Below are 15,306 nucleotides of genomic sequence, written 5' to 3' on the forward strand. Positions count from 1 at the left end.
AGCCCTCCCTCCCCCCAGTCTCCAGGTCCTGCCTTATAGGCACAGCCTGTTGTGGTTCCACTTTAAACACACACTACTGGCACCCCAGTGCTGCTGCAGGCTGGAGATAGCCAGGCCAGCCCTCCAGGTGGGTTTAGGGTGCTCGGCTGGGACCCTTGGAAAGTTGGCGGGTTTCTTCCCCAACAGCAGTCATGGGTTCAGACCTCCCCCAACTTCCAGAGCCCCCCCCCCCCAGGGGTTTGAACCCTAGTCAGGACTGAGCCCCAGAAAGGAATGCCGGGGTCCTGCCGGGGTGGCCTCCCTCTCCCCTCACACTCACTCCCCTCACATAGGGATGTTGCTCAGTTAGATGCCATTATGTAGAACTCTATTTACTATTTTAAACTTAGAAGAGCTAAAACTGAGAAAGTATAGAAAACAAAGTTAAGTCTTTCCAACTCGAGACAGCCGCTCAAAGTATTTGGTCCATTTCCTGCTGATTCCCCCCACCACCACCACACACACACACATACACATTTCTTGCGTCCTGAATCTGGGGCTGGTAACTTCATTTCTGCGGCATTGATCCTGCCCTGGAAGGGGTTCCAGGGCGGGCGGGCAGAGGGTGATCGCTGCTCCTCTGCGCTTCTGGTGGGCGACCCAGCCACTCTGGCCGCCCTGGGTCGGGCCGCCAAGACAGCTGCAGAGGCGGGGACACAGAGTTGCAGCGCGCTGGCTGCTCCAGTCAGGGTCTCCGGGCCTGCAGGGCGGCAGGGTCACTGGGGACCCGCGCCCCCCGGAGCGCCGTTGGGGTCTGAAAAGGGGCGGGGCGCGCCGCGTTTCCGGAAAGAGCGGCCCGCCCGCGGCAGGTGCGGCGGCGCAGCTGGCAGGTAGGCGCTTGCTCGCGGGTTTGCGGCCGGGGGTGCCACCACCGCGTCCGCTAGGCCCCCGGGGTTGGCGACTCTTGTCTCGGCCGGGGATCGCTGCGGCTTTCGGTGCACGGTGGCCGCAGAGCCAGCTCGGCTCTCTCCACGTCGCAGCTTCCGGCTGGGGAGGACCTCTGGTCCCGTGTCGGAGCAAGGGAGCGGGTGGTGAGTGCGCCAGAGGGAGGCGATGGACGGTAGCTGGCCGGGGGAAATGCCCTCGAGCTGTCCTGTCTCGTCTTCTGGTCCACTGCTTCCTCGTACCGGCTCTCTGGGGAGATCATCACCCCCACCTCCCAATATGAGTCGGGGGGAGGACTATCCCCAAGGACCGGGAAGCGAGATGCCGGGTCTAAGCTGGTGTTTTGCACTGGAGTGTGGATTTGGGAAATCTGGGATAAGTATATTGTGGGAAAAACAGGTGGCTCTGATTAGAAGTGGAGGTGAAAGGAAGCCCCAGAAGGTTCCAGGATATGGAAAAAGCAAGTCAGGAGTGTGTGTGTGGGGGGGGGGAGGAGGGAAATGAACCTGGAGAGGTGTTAAAGCCAGGGTATGTAGAATGACCCTATCAAAGAGCATCTGGTGTCCGGGGCTGGGGCCTTGTACCTGCCCCCTTGGGACCTGGTTGCCAGGTGGGAGAGGCTGGTGGGCAGGAAGGGAGGAGTTTACCTGGCCTGTCAGGTGTCAAGATGCCAGGACATCACAGGTTCAGTGCTGGGCCTAAGGACTTATTCAGGACTGGCCGGCGCCTCTTTCTTGGTTAGTCCCAACTTGGCATCTTCTGAGTTCAGAATGTGTTCAGATGTGTTCACTGACTCTTTCACTTCAAGTTCTCTCACCCTGGCAGCCAGAAGCCTGACACCCCTCTTCATAAGATCTGTATCTAGAGATCCATAGTCACCTCTTCCTGCACTGGCCCTTTCCTGGGATGGTAGCCTTTCCCCTGGGTCCCTGTCCTCTGAGATGTCTGGTCCTAACCATCCCCTTTAGTCTGAAGTGGGCTTCATCCTACCCGAGCGACACCCAGGACTACAACACCCCCACCCCAGGGTTTTGCCTTCTGCTTAGTTTCCCATTTGGTATACCACCCCTGGCTGCACCCTCTGCCACACGTGAACTCCTCTCCCTATTTATTCTGACTGCCCTCCTACCCCCCCCCCCCCCCCCCCGGCTTCACAGCATTCAACAGAGCCAAGGCCTGCCCCAATGGCCAGCCCTGGGCAGCCTGGGGCTGGGGAGGGCCAGGATGAAGAGGAGGAAGAGGGGGCCTCCGTAGGGCAGCAGGCAGAAGTGTTGCAGCAAGCCCAGGAGCTCTTTCTGCTGTGTGATAAGGAGGCCAAGGGCTTTATCACCAGGCAGGACCTGCAGGTAAGTTCCTAATTCAGAGAGGCTGGCTGGACTCAGGTTGACCTTGGCTGCTCACTCTGCTTTCCCTGGCCAGGGCCTGCAGAGCGACCTTCCCCTCACGCCTGAGCAGCTGGAGGCTGTGTTTGAAAGTCTGGACCAGGCCCACACTGGCTTCCTTACAGCCAGAGAATTCTGCCTAGGCCTGGGTGAGAGGGCCCTTGCCCATGCCCAGACATGGGGAGACCCCCCCCTCAACCTCAGGCCCTGTGCTCTATACTACAGGGCACTCTGGTGTCTACACAAAGAAACCTAGTGAGCCACCCCCTAGCTGCTGTGCAGTGTGTGGCCTGAGCCCCGCCACTTCCTTGCCAAACTGAGGTGGGACTGGGGAGCAGGCTGTCACCTCCCATTCCCAGGCCAACAGAACCAGAATAAGGAAGAAAAACAGGAAACTGGGCCCTGAGAGAACAGGATATGCTCTGGAGGCGGGGGTAAGCAGCGAGTAGGGCCAGAGATTACCACACTCTGGGTAATCTCTCCTCCCATGTCCACAGGGAAGTTTGTGGGGGTGGAGTCGGCCCGAGGTGCTCCCCTACAGCGGACTCCCGAGGAAGAAACCTTTGAGTCAGGCACGAGGGGCTCTCTGGAGGAGGAGGAAGATGTTGAGACATTCTGCACTGCTTTGGAGCAGCTGGGAGTGGCCCGGGTCTTGGGCGAGTGAGTCGGTCCTGGGCCCAGTCCCTGTTCTTAGCTTCTGCCATCTATGTCCGCATGCTATGTCCACACTGCCCACCTGTCTCCACGCAGAGACACCAGGCACGATCAGGTCTGGCCATTAAGCTGTGACCTTCTGGGAGCGGCCAGGCGTGATTTCCCCACAGGATTTGCATTATAGGAGGCTGCAGCTACTGCTGCAGGGAGGGCCAGTGCCAAGCACCTTATCACTGTCACAAGGACGCTTGGTACACAGGACATCTTGCTGGCACGTGGAGCCCTGCAGGCTCAGAGTCCAAGCCACAGGGATGCGCGGCCAACGTGCCTGAGACACCCTGGGACACGGGGAGGTGTCTGCAGGTTAGCTGAGGGAAGACCACCCCTATCCCTGAGCTGCAGTCTGCCCTCGCCCCCTCCAGGCAGTGGGCAGTGAGGGCACTGTGGGCCCGGCTGCAGCGAGAGCGACCCGAGTTGCTGGGCTCTTTGGAGGACGTACTGATGCGCGCGTCGGCCTGCCTGGAGGCGGCGGCCCGGGAGCGCGACGGCCTGGAGCAGGCACTGCGGCGGTGAGGCCCTCCTGCCCCGCGTGGTCTGGGCCCCGGCGGCGCCGGTGGGGTCAGAGATGAGGCTGGCAGGTGCTAACGGTTGTCGTCCTTCGCTTTCCCGAAGGCGGGAGAGCGAGCACGAGAGGGAGGTGCGCGGTCTCTACGAGGAACTGGAACAGCAGCTCCAGGAGCAGAGGCAGCGCCGCCAGAGCCAGGTGAGCCCGCGAGTGCCGGGCCCCAGCCCGTCTAATTTTCCTGGCTCCGCCTTCCCGGACTGGATCCCTCCTGTCCTGCAGTAGTATTGGTGGCCCCTGCCACCAGGTGTCCCCACCAGCCTTCTACCACCCACAGCCATTGTGCCTCCGCCTGCCTCCCCTGAGCGGGAGGGAACGGATGAGGGGCGGAGGCTCAGGTGCTGCCGTGTGTCCCAGAACCTTCCTGGGGAGGAGCACCGGGGCCGCCTGGAGCTAGAACTGCAGACCCGCGAGCAGGAGCTGGAGCGCGCCGGCCTGCGGCAGCGAGAGGTGAGCAACCAACCCGGGCCAGACCCGCGTCTCCGCGTCCTCCTAGTTTCCTGCAGCCTGGAGCTGTGCTGCGCTGGGGGTTCGCCAGCCTGCACCTCAACATTCCCCAGCTGGAGCAGCAGCTGCAGGCTCGGGCTGCGGAACAGCTGGAAGTGCAGGCCCAACATGCCCAGCTGCGACGGGCCTACGAGGTGCTGCGGGCACAGCTGGACCAGGCTCAGGAGCAGCTCAGCAGACTGGAGGGCGAAGCACAGGGCCGCCAGGAGCAAACCCAAAGGTGTGTGTGTGGGGGGGGGGATGAGAGGTGCCGGGTGGAGGGCCTGGGTCTCAGCTCTGGGCACTTGGATTATCAATCAGCTCCGCCCTCAGTATATGAGGGGTAGGAGTGGAAGCAGGTCCTAGGGTGCCCCCTGCATCTGGATCACCACCTTGCACCCGCAGAGATGTGTTCATAGTCTCCAGGAACATGCAGAAAGAGAAACTCAGCCTGCTGCGGCAACTAGAGCTGCTCAGGTATGTCTGGCGTAGGCTGTCAGAGGGAATGGGCACGTGTGGCACCCCACCCGGCTTCCAACTGAGGGGGGGTATTTTTTATTTTTAACTAATTAATTAATTTAATTGAGAGAGAGACAGAGAAAGATAGAGGGGTGGGGGAGAGAATGGGCATGTCAGGACCTCTAGCCACTGCAAACAAACTCCAGACGCATGTGCCACCTTGTGCATCTGGCTTATGTGGGTACTGGGGAATTGAACCTGTGTCCATAGGCTTCTCAGGCAAGTGCCTTGACTTCTAGGCCATCTCTCCAGACCTGGGTGGGGGAGGAGAGGAATTCATCCCCTCAAATATTATTGGCTTCTAGTCTACCCTGCTGGGAGAAAGCCCTTATATCTGCCCTCTATCTTTCTTGCTGCAACCCCCAGCCCCCTGCTAGACTGCTCTCATGCAATCTGAGGGAAGCTAGCCCATCTTCCCCACCCAGGTCCCTGCCCCATCACCCTCACTCCCCTTCACTAGGGAGCTGAATATGCGGCTTCGAGATGAGAGGGACGCCTGTGAGACTAAGTTGGCTGGCAGTAGCCACAGGAAGGCTTTAGCCATGGGCCACATGCCAGGGCCCACCTACTGTTGCTGCTGCTGTGGTTGGGTTCCGCCCCCCAGACTTGGCTCTGGACACCTCCCTGGTGCGCGATGACAACCTTCAAGTGTGTCACTGAGTCTTACTTGGAGAAGTTGCTCCTAGAAGGCAACTTGTGGGTGAGGATTGCCTGCTCAGCATGTGGGTTCTATACAGCCAATCACCTGCCTGAAGAGACGTGAAGGAAGTAAACTGTGGGTGGTCAGGTCGTCAGTCTCTCGTGCCCCACCAGTGTTCATTCTGTCCCCATCTCTATTCTGCAACAGCAAGACCTCCTGTTCAATAAAGTCCACCGCCTGTGTGTTTGGGAGCCACAGTGCATGTGTGGTTTGTGTATGAGTCCTTGATGGCACGCCTGTATGTCTCTGCTGTCCCTGGGCTGTGTGTGTCCTCCATGGCCCTGGTCATGCACCAAGTCCTCTCCACCGTCAGAGCTGAAGTTAGGGGCTCAGGTTCAGCAGGGTCCCTTCTCTTCCCTATACCAAGTCCTCAAGTGGGCTGCTCCTCCCCTTACTTCGGTGGCCGGCTGGCTCCCAGGTTTTTTTTTTTTTTGCTTACCCCGTAGTGCCACCTCTCACAAGGCCTGAAGCGCCTTCGACATCACACTGTACCCAAAGCTCCCCCTCTCCTGCATCCATCCCAGGCCGCTATCTGCTGTGCCTACCTCGGGGCCGGCCTCTGAGAATTACAGGGAGTAGGTCTGCAGGAGGAGCCGGAGGAGCTGGCAGCAGTTCAAGGCCTCTGGCTGGCTGAGTGCCACCTTTCCTCCAGTTCTGCCTCCAGTCTAGATACTCGGTCTCGGTGTGTGGGGGGCTTGCTGCCTTTGGGCATCCTCTCCACCCCCCCATCCCACGGTCCTTCACTCTCCCGGCCCGCAGCCCCGCCGGCCCCGCCCCGCCCTCACAGCCCCCCCCCCCCACCTCGCACCCCGCCACCGACTAGTTGGGACCTGCCCTTCTTTGGCCGGCCGTGGGCGGAGCTGCGCCCCGGGGCGGGGTCGCGGGCGGGGCGAGTCCTCCGGGCCCGGGCCGCGCATTCTCCTTGCTCAGAGCCCCCGCCCCCGCAGCCACCGCCCGGCTGGGACTCCGACGCGTGGTCGGTGAGTGCGTTGTGGGGCCAGGCCCCCGAGGGGTGGGGAGCACTTCCCAGGGGTTCCCCGTGCGCGCGTCCCGGGGCCGGGCTGCCGGCGCTGGGGACCCGCGGAAGGCCGCGCGGGCTGGACCCGGCCCCAGGGAGACGGAAGCCGGCGGCCGGGCGCCTAGAGGTGCAGGGGGAAGGGAATGCGCCTCTGGGGTCCTCCAGTGGGCCTGGCGCCTCCACCTTGGTACCGAAGTCGGGGAGATCGCAGTTTGAACACCCCCACTCATTGTCCCTGGACACCGGTTCTCTCCCTTCCTCCTGCAGGTCCGCCCACTGGTACCGGGGTGGGGTGGGGGCAGGGGCGGCGACGGGGACCGCGGTGACTTCATGGCAGTGACACGGGGATTCCTCACCTTGAGGGCTGCAGCAGAGTCCCGGGTCCGCCCCAGTGGGGCAGAAGTCCAGGGGCTGGGTGTAGGGCACCCATGTCTAGGCCTCAGGAACTATTTCTGGCGGGTGTGACTCCCACGCTTGACCCATCTCAAGGGACTCTCATCCATCGGGCAGTTCTGGGAAGAAGGGGCGGGCTCTCAGGGGTTTGCTAGCGTCCTGGACTAGGTTACTGGAAAAGTCTGGAGCCAACCCCCTACACGGTCTGGGCGCTAAGAGCCTGGCCCTGGAGGCTGAAACAGTGGCATCTGTTTTGTCACACACTGCCGCATCCCTAGTGAGGGAGCTTGTCTTTGGGCCCCAGCCTGGGGTAGAGGTCTGTGACCTACCGCCTCCTCTCAGAGGTGGATATTTGGTGACGTTTTTGTTTTTCGGCTGCAGCCGCTGCTGCTTGGTGGGGGAGGGGCAGTGGTGGGTCTTGAGGGTGGGGCACCTGGAGCAGGCATTTGGAGCCTCCCAGGATCAGACTGTCCAGTAATGTCCTCTGCCCCACCCTGCCCCAGACCAAAATACCAGGCCTGGCTGTTCTTCTGCCTGACTCCAGAGTGGAATTTTGTGGCTCTGGAAGCCATTCTGACCCACTGCTTTGGCCATCACGAGGAGGTGTGGCAGGATCCTGCCTGCCGGGTAGGGACAGACCTGTGACTTGTTCCTGCCTGCTGACTTGACCCACAGAGGTGAGTGCTGTGGGGCACCTACAGCCTGCAGAAGGGAGGTGAAAGTCCTGCTTAACTGTCTGTCTGGAAACATGGCCCAGGGCGCTTAGCTGCTGTCTGTGTCTCACACCCTCCCCAGAGCAGACTGTGGCCGGGGAAGGGTGTGCCCGAGGGACCTAGGAGGCGAGGGCACAGCCACTCTGTCTGGGCTCTGGTGTGCCCCTTCAGCCTAGAGGGTTGCTGGGTGTGCAGGCTCCACCTGCCAACACTTCCATTGTCCCTGGCTGGGAGGAAGGAGAGGCCAGCTGCGCCTTACAAGCCTCCTGGCTGGGGCTGGGTCGATTCCTCTTCTTGCCAACCTGTGATATAGTGCCCGCGGGATGTTGGAAGGGGGGGGTTAGTCCACAGGAGCGCACCCTGGACGGTCTGCTGGGGGCTTTTTTAAACACTTGATGCCAGCAAGGGTTGGTCAGCAGATGATGGTTGGGGAGTGTCCATGAGATCCCCAATGTGAGCACCAGGATGCCTGGCTATAAGGGTCAGAACTCCCAAGCTGTTGTCCAGGAAGTGACTCATGTCTGGTTCCTGGGAAGGCTCCTCCCAGGCCTTCTTCCAGGGCAGGTGGTTGGCTCAGCCCCAGCCTTTAGGCCCGCCTGGACATCACTGTGTTCCTTCCTGTCTCCATTGGTCTGGGGCCCAGTGCTGCAGTCCATTTGACCCCCTCATTGCCTTTCCCAGGCCCATGATGGGTGAGTTCAACGAGAAGAAGGCAACATGTGGCACTGTCTGTCTCAAGTACCTGCTGTTCACCTACAACTGCTGCTTCTGGGTGAGGAAGGTTACTGTCTTCCACCCATCTCCCCTCCTTCCTGTGCCTAAGGGCTCAGCCCCAGGTCAGATGTGTGGTAACCAGTGTGTACTTCCTGCAGCTGGCTGGTCTGGCCGTCATGGCAGTGGGCATTTGGACACTGGCCTTCAAGAGTGACTACATCAGCCTGCTGGCCTCAAGCACCTACCTGGCCACAGCCTACATCTTGGTCGTGGCTGGTGTTGTTGTCATGGTGACTGGAGTCCTGGGCTGTTGTGCCACCTTTAAGGAGCGGCGGAACCTGCTGCGTTTGGTCAGCAGGGCATGGTGGCACCCTGGTGGGGGTAGGGTGTATACTAGTTCCCAAAGGAGTGCCAGGGAGCCAGGAAGCCCCCAGTTTGCACCTGCTGCAGAGCCCTCCTGCTTGGCTCCTTGGGTGGGGTTTTGACTCTGTGATGCCCATCACTGGGAGCCCCCCTCACTGGGTCTCTGCCCCTCAGTACTTCATCCTGCTCCTCGTCATCTTCCTGTTGGAGATCATTGCTGGCATCCTGGCTTATGTTTACTACCAGCAGGTAAGGAACCTGGGCAGGCTGTGGTGAGGGATTTGTGGGACATGCCTACGACAGGAGTGTGGAACCCAGAGCTGACTTGGGGCTTGTGGAGGGGGAGTTATTTTATTTGAGGAATCTAGAGGTCCTCTTAATCCTCTATGGTCCTCCTGGTGACTCCCAGCCCTGCCAGTCCCACTGTGCTTTCTGTTCTCTGACCCAGCCCTTCCACCCTGGGTCTTCTCTTCTGTCTGAGCTTTCCCAGTTTCTCCTGGAAGGTCTCAGACTCTCCTCACCCCCCTACCCCCAGCTCAACACAGAGCTCAAGGAGAACCTGAAGGACACCATGACCAAGAGGTACCACCAGCCAGGCCACGAGGGGGTGACCAGCGCAGTGGACAAGCTGCAGCAAGAGGTGGGTTCCCTGGGAGGGGCATGTGCCTTTAACCTCCCCCCTTCCTCAGCCTGGGGCTGGGTAGGTGCTGGCAGGCCATGGGGCTCAGTGGCGTCTCCCCGGCAGTTTCATTGCTGCGGTAGCAACAACTCACAAGACTGGCGGGACAGTGAGTGGATCCGCTCCCAAGAGAAGAATAACCGCGTGGTCCCTGACAGCTGCTGCAAGACTGTGGTACCCGGCTGTGGTCATCGGGATCATGCCTCCAACATCTACAAGGTGGAGGTAGGTGGGAGCCCAAGAAGGGGCTGTCCTGGTCACATTCCAGGGCAGCCTGGACTAGCCCAGCCAGGTTTGGAGCCCACTTAGCATCTTCTCTCTGGGCAGGGCGGCTGTATCACCAAGCTGGAAACTTTCATCCAGGAGCACCTGCGGGTCATTGGAGCCGTGGGCATTGGTATTGCCTGTGTGCAGGTATGAGCACATGGGGTGACTTGGCAGGGACTGTGGTGGTTGGTGGTTCATGTCTCTTGCTCATGCATACCTGGTCCTTTGCAGGTCTTTGGCATGATCTTCACCTGCTGCTTGTATAGGAGCCTCAAGTTGGAGCACTACTGACCTCGGGGCCAGGCCTGGCCACTTAATCTTGTGCCATGTGTCCCACCTGACTACTGAGTTAAGACTGCTGACTGCCAGGGTAGTGGCTGACCTCATGCCATTGCCCCCGCCTTTCCCCACCATGCCGTCACCAAGACCCCTGGCAACCCCACCCCAGGGATAGCTTCAAGTGCCTTTCCCTGCACATCAGAGTCCTAAGGCTTGAGGCAGGGGCCAGGAAGGAGGCTGGGGGCTTTTGTTGGCCTGACTGGTAGAATGGGGTTTAGATTTTGACAAAAGTGCGTTTTGCCCACAGACCACCTCCCCTGGGGCAGTTTGTAGCTTGCAGGAAATTTGGGAAGAACCTGGATATACTTCCTGCATGGTGGTCAGAGGCAGGTCATGAGGGAGTCTTGGGAGTAGGGAGAAGGGGCTGTCCTGAAGGAATGGACACCTATTGTGCTTGCCAGTACATGTCTTAGAGCCCCTTGGCCTCATCTAACTGGGGAAAGCTGAGGAGGCCCTGCCCTCTACACAAGCCTTTTGCACCCCAACAGCCTCATCCCTGGCTCATTCATTCCCACTGCTGTTAACACCATCCAAAAATTCTGTCACTGTACAGTTCTGTTCGAATGCCCCTGAGTGAGGGGCAGGGTTGTTTTTATCTACTGCTGTATCCCACATGCCCAAAGCTGCTCCTGCTACTTGTAACAGGTGCTCAATAAATGTGTGTGAACCGTTGCCTTGGTTTGCTTCTGGCCAGGTCTCCTGTCCTCAGGGTTCAGAGCACTCACAGGGCTCAAGGGTGGAGAAGCCCAAAAGGCAGGGACAGGAAGTGAGGCTGCCTTTAACAGTTTACAACCCATTATGGTTTCCCATTTCTTCTGGTCACTAGGGTGGGCATATGAAGGGGCATGTGTGTGGCCTAGCCAGGTGATACCAGTTGTTCACAGGTTAGATGAAGGCTACCTGTGTGTCCAGAATGTATAGAATGAGTCAGAAGGCAAGAGAAGCACTAAGGCTTATTTCAAGCTGCAGCCTTGGCTTAAAAAAATATTTCAGGCCAGGACTTAGAGGTTAAGGTGCTTACCTATGAAGCCCAAGGACCCAGACTGGATTCCCTAGAACCCATGTAAGCACATGTATCTGGAGTTTGTTTGTAATGGCTAGAGGCTCTGGTGTGCCCATTCTAATAAATAAAAATATTAAACAATACATGATTTGCAAGGAGAGAATGGGTGTACCATGGCTTCTTGCCACTACAAACTCCAGATGCATGTGCCACTTTGTGCATCTGACTTTACATGGATACCAGGAAATCCAATTTAGATCAGCAGTTTTTTTGAGGTAGAGTTTCACTTGAGGTAGCCCAGGCTGACCTGGGATTCACTATGTAGTCTCAGAGTGGCCTTGAACTAATGGTGATCCTCCTACCTCTGCCCCCCCTCCCCAAGTGCTGAGATTAAAGGTGTGTACCACCATGCCTGGCTAGATCAGCAGCTTTTGCAAGCAAGTCCCTTTGATCAAAGCAGGGTCTCATTCTGGCCCAGGCTGGCCTTGAACTTATGGCAATTCTCCTACCTCAACCTCCAGTGCTGGGATTAAAGGTGTGTACCACCAAGCCATTTCTAGTTCTGCCTCCCAAATGCTGAGATTATAGGTATGAGTCATTATACCTAGATGAGACTGTCTGGAATGCTGCTAAGGTTTGGGAATGTCTCTGCCTCTCTTCTAACTATAGGTGTACTGGTATTAAAGGCATTCACATTGGGTGTGGCAGCCCATGCCAGGCCTTTAATCCCAGCATCTGGGAAGCTGAGGTAGGACTAATGAAAAATCAAATAATTAAAACAATTAGACACTCATGTTATGTATCCTGGGAGCATTTGTGTCTTTAGGCTTTTGCAGTAAGCACCTAGAACCACTGAGCCATCTCCCCAGCCTGTTTTTAAGGCTTGGACTGTACCCAAAAGGATTCCTTATTAGATGTCTGGGCAGCTAATAGCTAGTTGTGAGGAGGTGCCTGAAGTGCTACTTTCTTGTCCTCCTGAAGTCCTACATTCCAGTTGGGGCTGTGGGGAGGGGGGTCACTAGGCCCACTGGACCCCAGCTCAGGTCGAGGCCTTTGTCTTAAGCCTTAGGCATGAAGGGTAGAAGGGCCCTCGGAGCACTAACACTTGGATACCAGAAACTCCTGTGACTTCCCCTGGCCCAGTGTAGGCTCTCAGGGCTGGCCTTTAAGGCTAGGTGCTGCCTCTCCCGGTCCAGTCCAAGGGGTAGGGCTGCCTTGCTGCTGGGCCTGAGAACAGGGCTTTTGGACACTGGCACATGGGGCCAAGCCCATCCTAGTGCTTTAAGAGCACTAGGAAAACTGGCTCTTTACCTTCTGGAAAAATCAGGCTCATTCCTGAAGACTCAACATGGCATGTGATGACTAGGTCCCCATGTACTCTCAGCACTTTTCTGGATGGTGTGGACACATCCCTTCCACCCCAAAGGAGCAGACTGGAGAGGCCTTGCAAGAGCCATAGAGGGCTCTTTTGTGAATCAGACCGGCCAGGCTCAGCCAGCTGGAGTTCTGTCTATCACAGGCTTTGTCCCAGAGTGAGGACTTGGCCTGGGACCTAGGAAACAGGACCCCAACCCTCTAGACAGAAATTCAAGACTGGTGGGGGAAAGAAAGACTGTAAGGATAGCTCTGGGAGAAGAATGGAAGCCAGGCCAGGTGGCCTCAGACAGGGCACGGACACAGACACAGGTACCCCACAAAGCCAGGCCAGTCAGATCTCTTGGTTGTTCTACACATCTTTACTAGACAGTTCCTTTGGTGGATGTGGTGGGGTACTCAGCCAAGTGGCTGCAGCTGGGTATTGCGCCAACTTCACACTTCAGCAGTAACTCAGCATGATATAGACTGTCGGTCAGCAGGGCAGGGGCAGTCACTTCTCCAGGGGTGCATAGTTGAGCAACTTCTCAATCAGGTCGACGTGTGCAAGCAGCATGCGGCGGCAGCAGTAACGCTTCAGGCCAAGCGCATCCAGGGCATCCCTGTACCAAGGAGAGCAGTAAGGCCAGGTTGTCTCCACAGTCTGCTTATGCCTCCAACCAAATCCCCCTGTCTCTGTACACTGCTGCCTGCTCCTTTTCTCCCTACTACAGACAAGGGTAGACCTACTAAATCAGGGCTGAGAACCGGCAGCAGCATGATACCAGGGAGTGACCTGGCTGGAAAGGCCTGGTGTGGAGCCACACAGAAGATCAGCAGAGCTGGGTGTGGTGGCCACGCCTTTAATTCCAGGCGGAGGTAGCACACGCCTTTAATCCCAGCACTGGAGAGGCAGAGGTAGAAGGATGGAGTTCGAGGCCACCCTAAGAATACTCAGTGAATCCAGGTCAAGCTGGGCTAGAATGAGACTCAAAAAACAAAAACAAAACAATCAGATCTGAGTCCTCACGTCACACCACGTGTGTGCCCATCTTCTGACCCCCAGCCTCGGGGCTCTCTTCCCAATCTGCTTTCTGCCCATCCCTACTTGTGGCTTTTATACCCAGGGATGGGGCAGCTTTATGAGCTTCTAAACATTTGGGGAAATTTAGGAGACAATGGCCCCCTTGCCAAGGTGAGTCCCCAGATCCCACCGATCTAGCTCAGGCCCCACAGGTGTTTTCTATGTGAGCCACATGTGCTTGCAGACTTCAGGCAAGAATACCATAGCTGCTGGCTCCCCTCTCCAGGCTCTGCTCCTGACATCAGTGAAAAGGTTTCTTCCACTCTCCAAATCAATCAGAAGCCTTAACTTCTGAGGGCTCTAGTTACATTGGAGAGGCTACTGATGGGATACTCAAGAGAGTCCTGGGGTGCTAGCAGCCATTCACTAATGCTAACCATTCAACTGCCCACTCAACTCATTCACAGATTTTTCTTTTTCTTTCTTTCTTTCTTTTTTTTTTTTTGTTTTTTCGAGGTAGGGTTTTGCTCTAGCCTAGGATGACCTGGAATTCACTAGGTACCCTCAGGGTGGGCTTGAACTCACAGTGATCCTCCTACCTCTGCCTCCCAAGTGCTGGGATTAAAGGCCTGCAGCACCACACTCGGCCTGGACTTTTTCTTTAAAATTTATTTGTCAGGGGGATGGAGAGGAAGGAGGAGGCAGATACAAAATGAGCGAGCCATGAACCCCCGCAAACAAACTGTACATGCATGCCCGGCCTTGTGCATCTGGCTTACATGGGTCCTGGGGAATCGAACCTGGCTTTGCCGGCAAACTGCTAAGCCACCTCTCCTGCCCCATTCATGGACTATTCTATGGCTCACAGGCATACAGTGGGCCCTTCAGCTGCTCACATAGTAGGCGAAAGTCAGACTCATGGGGGCCAGTCACAGTAGCAACTACAGTGGGGAAGGACAACACAGGAAGACGCTCCAAAAAACCTAAGTTGACCATTAGCATACGTGAGTCTATTCCGCATCTCAACCGTTTGCAGGACATGGGGTAGTGGGCCTAAAAATTGAGACAGGAGCCAGGCGTGGTGGCGCATGCCTTTAATCCTAGCACTCGGGAGGCAGAGGTAGGAGGATCGCCATGAGTTCAAGGCCACCCTGAGACTACAGAGTTAATTCCAGGTCAGCCTGGACCAGAGTGAGACCCTACCTCGAAAAACAAACAAAAAAAAAAAAATTGAGACAGGAGATTGAGGAGCAGGTAAAGTAAATGTTCTGCTGAAAACAGAGGCAAAGATGACCCGGTGGGAGAAGGCTTCGAGGTCCCCAAGACGCCAACGGCTCCACGGCACCTCTGATCCAGGACACCCCAGTCCTAGCCCATAAGCCCGCCACCCTGCTGCAGACAGACGCTTCACCCTACGACTCTGCAGAACTCTCCTGCTTACTACCAACCCTACACTTGGGGCTCCGTGGATCGCGAAGACCAGAACACCACAGTCCTGGCCCACAAGTTCCCAACCCTGACACACTTGGCACCCCGCAAATTCTCTGGGCCCAGGACACCCAGACCCTGTCCCACCCCCGAGTCCCCCCACCCTGCTGCCGACCCTCCATCCCATGGGTCCAGCACCTGGACCTCTGGGCCCAGGAACAGCCCAGCCCTGGCCCCGAAGTCGCTCATCCTGCAGCCGACTTCGCCCCACGGCTCGGTAGATTCCCCCGGCTCAGGACATCCGAGTCCTGGTCCACGAACGCCCCCGCCCCAGCTCCACACACACACCCTGCCGCAGACCCTTCACCCCAACGTCCGGACCCCGGCTTTCCCGCCCCCACTCCTCACCCTTCCGTGTATTCGGCCTGCAGCAGCCCCAGGTAAGCCTCCCACTTGTTGCCGACGATCTTGCCACAAGTGAAGCAACGCACAGGGATGATCATGGCGGCGTCTGGCGCGCTGGCGGCCCGCAGCCCGAGGTTGAGTCTTTAGGCCCCGCCTCGGACGAGTCCACTGTGCGAGGCCCGTTCCATCCTGAGCTCGACTCCGGACCCGCCCCACCCTGTTCCTCCCTTGTCCTCCCTCCGTGCGAGTCTCCTCTCTACGGCCTGAGTTCTCCGCGTACATCCACGCATGATTTCTGGGGTCCGAGAGCCGCCGGCAGC

General features: G+C 57.8%; 3 protein-coding genes across 6 annotated transcripts; 2 read left to right on the forward strand and 1 right to left on the reverse strand.

The window, feature by feature from the left end:
* Window positions 1–83: 83 nt before the first annotated feature.
* Cracr2b (calcium release activated channel regulator 2B) lies at window positions 84–5,484 on the forward strand. Of its 3 annotated transcripts, none has more exons than XM_045155799.1 (10): window positions 84–127; window positions 2,082–2,270; window positions 2,344–2,455; window positions 2,804–2,966; window positions 3,383–3,529; window positions 3,633–3,723; window positions 3,940–4,032; window positions 4,143–4,309; window positions 4,474–4,545; window positions 5,048–5,484. In XM_045155799.1, exons 2-10 carry the CDS (start codon window positions 2,109–2,111, stop codon window positions 5,223–5,225), a joined length of 1,185 nt encoding a protein of 394 aa, XP_045011734.1. In that variant the 5' UTR covers window positions 84–127; window positions 2,082–2,108; the 3' UTR covers window positions 5,226–5,484. The 3 variants fall into 3 exon arrangements, with proteins under 3 accessions (XP_045011734.1, XP_045011728.1, XP_004654239.2); XM_045155793.1 differs by lacking the exon at window positions 84–127 and adding an exon at window positions 823–869; XM_004654182.2 differs by lacking the exon at window positions 84–127 and adding an exon at window positions 911–1,070.
* A 678-nt stretch (window positions 5,485–6,162) lies between these two features.
* Cd151 (CD151 molecule (Raph blood group)) lies at window positions 6,163–10,445 on the forward strand. Of its 2 annotated transcripts, none has more exons than XM_045155823.1 (9): window positions 6,163–6,267; window positions 7,202–7,375; window positions 8,093–8,183; window positions 8,284–8,475; window positions 8,663–8,737; window positions 9,024–9,128; window positions 9,234–9,392; window positions 9,495–9,581; window positions 9,666–10,445. In XM_045155823.1, the coding sequence occupies exons 3-9, from the start codon at window positions 8,097–8,099 to the stop codon at window positions 9,723–9,725; spliced, it is 765 nt and encodes a 254-aa protein (XP_045011758.1). In that variant the 5' UTR covers window positions 6,163–6,267; window positions 7,202–7,375; window positions 8,093–8,096; the 3' UTR covers window positions 9,726–10,445. The 2 variants fall into 2 exon arrangements, with proteins under 2 accessions (XP_045011758.1, XP_045011749.1); XM_045155814.1 differs by lacking the exon at window positions 6,163–6,267 and adding an exon at window positions 6,411–6,572.
* A 2,048-nt stretch (window positions 10,446–12,493) lies between these two features.
* Polr2l (RNA polymerase II, I and III subunit L) lies at window positions 12,494–15,146 on the reverse strand. Its single transcript, XM_004654184.2, has 2 exons — window positions 14,990–15,146; window positions 12,494–12,752 (listed from the first exon to the last, which is right to left on the reverse strand). The coding sequence occupies exons 1-2, from the start codon at window positions 15,082–15,084 to the stop codon at window positions 12,644–12,646; spliced, it is 204 nt and encodes a 67-aa protein (XP_004654241.1). The 5' UTR covers window positions 15,085–15,146; the 3' UTR covers window positions 12,494–12,643.
* Window positions 15,147–15,306: the final 160 nt, after the last annotated feature.

Source organism: Jaculus jaculus, chromosome 1 (genome assembly GCF_020740685.1).
Source record: "Jaculus jaculus isolate mJacJac1 chromosome 1, mJacJac1.mat.Y.cur, whole genome shotgun sequence".
In the NCBI taxonomy this organism is placed as follows: domain Eukaryota; kingdom Metazoa; phylum Chordata; class Mammalia; order Rodentia; family Dipodidae; genus Jaculus; species Jaculus jaculus.

Excerpts from the sequence above, each read along its gene's own strand:
- Cracr2b (XM_045155799.1), top strand. The coding sequence starts at position 2,109 with ATGGCCAGCCCTGGGCAGCCTGGGGCTGGGGAGGGCCAGGATGAAGAG. Across the intron at positions 3,724-3,939 it reads GGCAGCGCCGCCAGAGCCAG|AACCTTCCTGGGGAGGAGCA; the intron begins GTGAGCCCGCGA and ends CGTGTGTCCCAG. Across the intron at positions 4,546-5,047 it reads CGGCAACTAGAGCTGCTCAG|GGAGCTGAATATGCGGCTTC; the intron begins GTATGTCTGGCG and ends CCCCTTCACTAG.
- Cd151 (XM_045155823.1), top strand. The coding sequence starts at position 8,097 with ATGATGGGTGAGTTCAACGAGAAGAAGGCAACATGTGGCACTGTCTGT. Across the intron at positions 8,738-9,023 it reads CTTATGTTTACTACCAGCAG|CTCAACACAGAGCTCAAGGA; the intron begins GTAAGGAACCTG and ends CCCTACCCCCAG. Across the intron at positions 9,129-9,233 it reads TGGACAAGCTGCAGCAAGAG|TTTCATTGCTGCGGTAGCAA; the intron begins GTGGGTTCCCTG and ends TCTCCCCGGCAG.
- Polr2l (XM_004654184.2), bottom strand. The coding sequence starts at position 15,084 with ATGATCATCCCTGTGCGTTGCTTCACTTGTGGCAAGATCGTCGGCAAC. Across the intron at positions 12,753-14,989 it reads CAGGCCGAATACACGGAAGG|GGATGCCCTGGATGCGCTTG; the intron begins GTGAGGAGTGGG and ends TCCTTGGTACAG.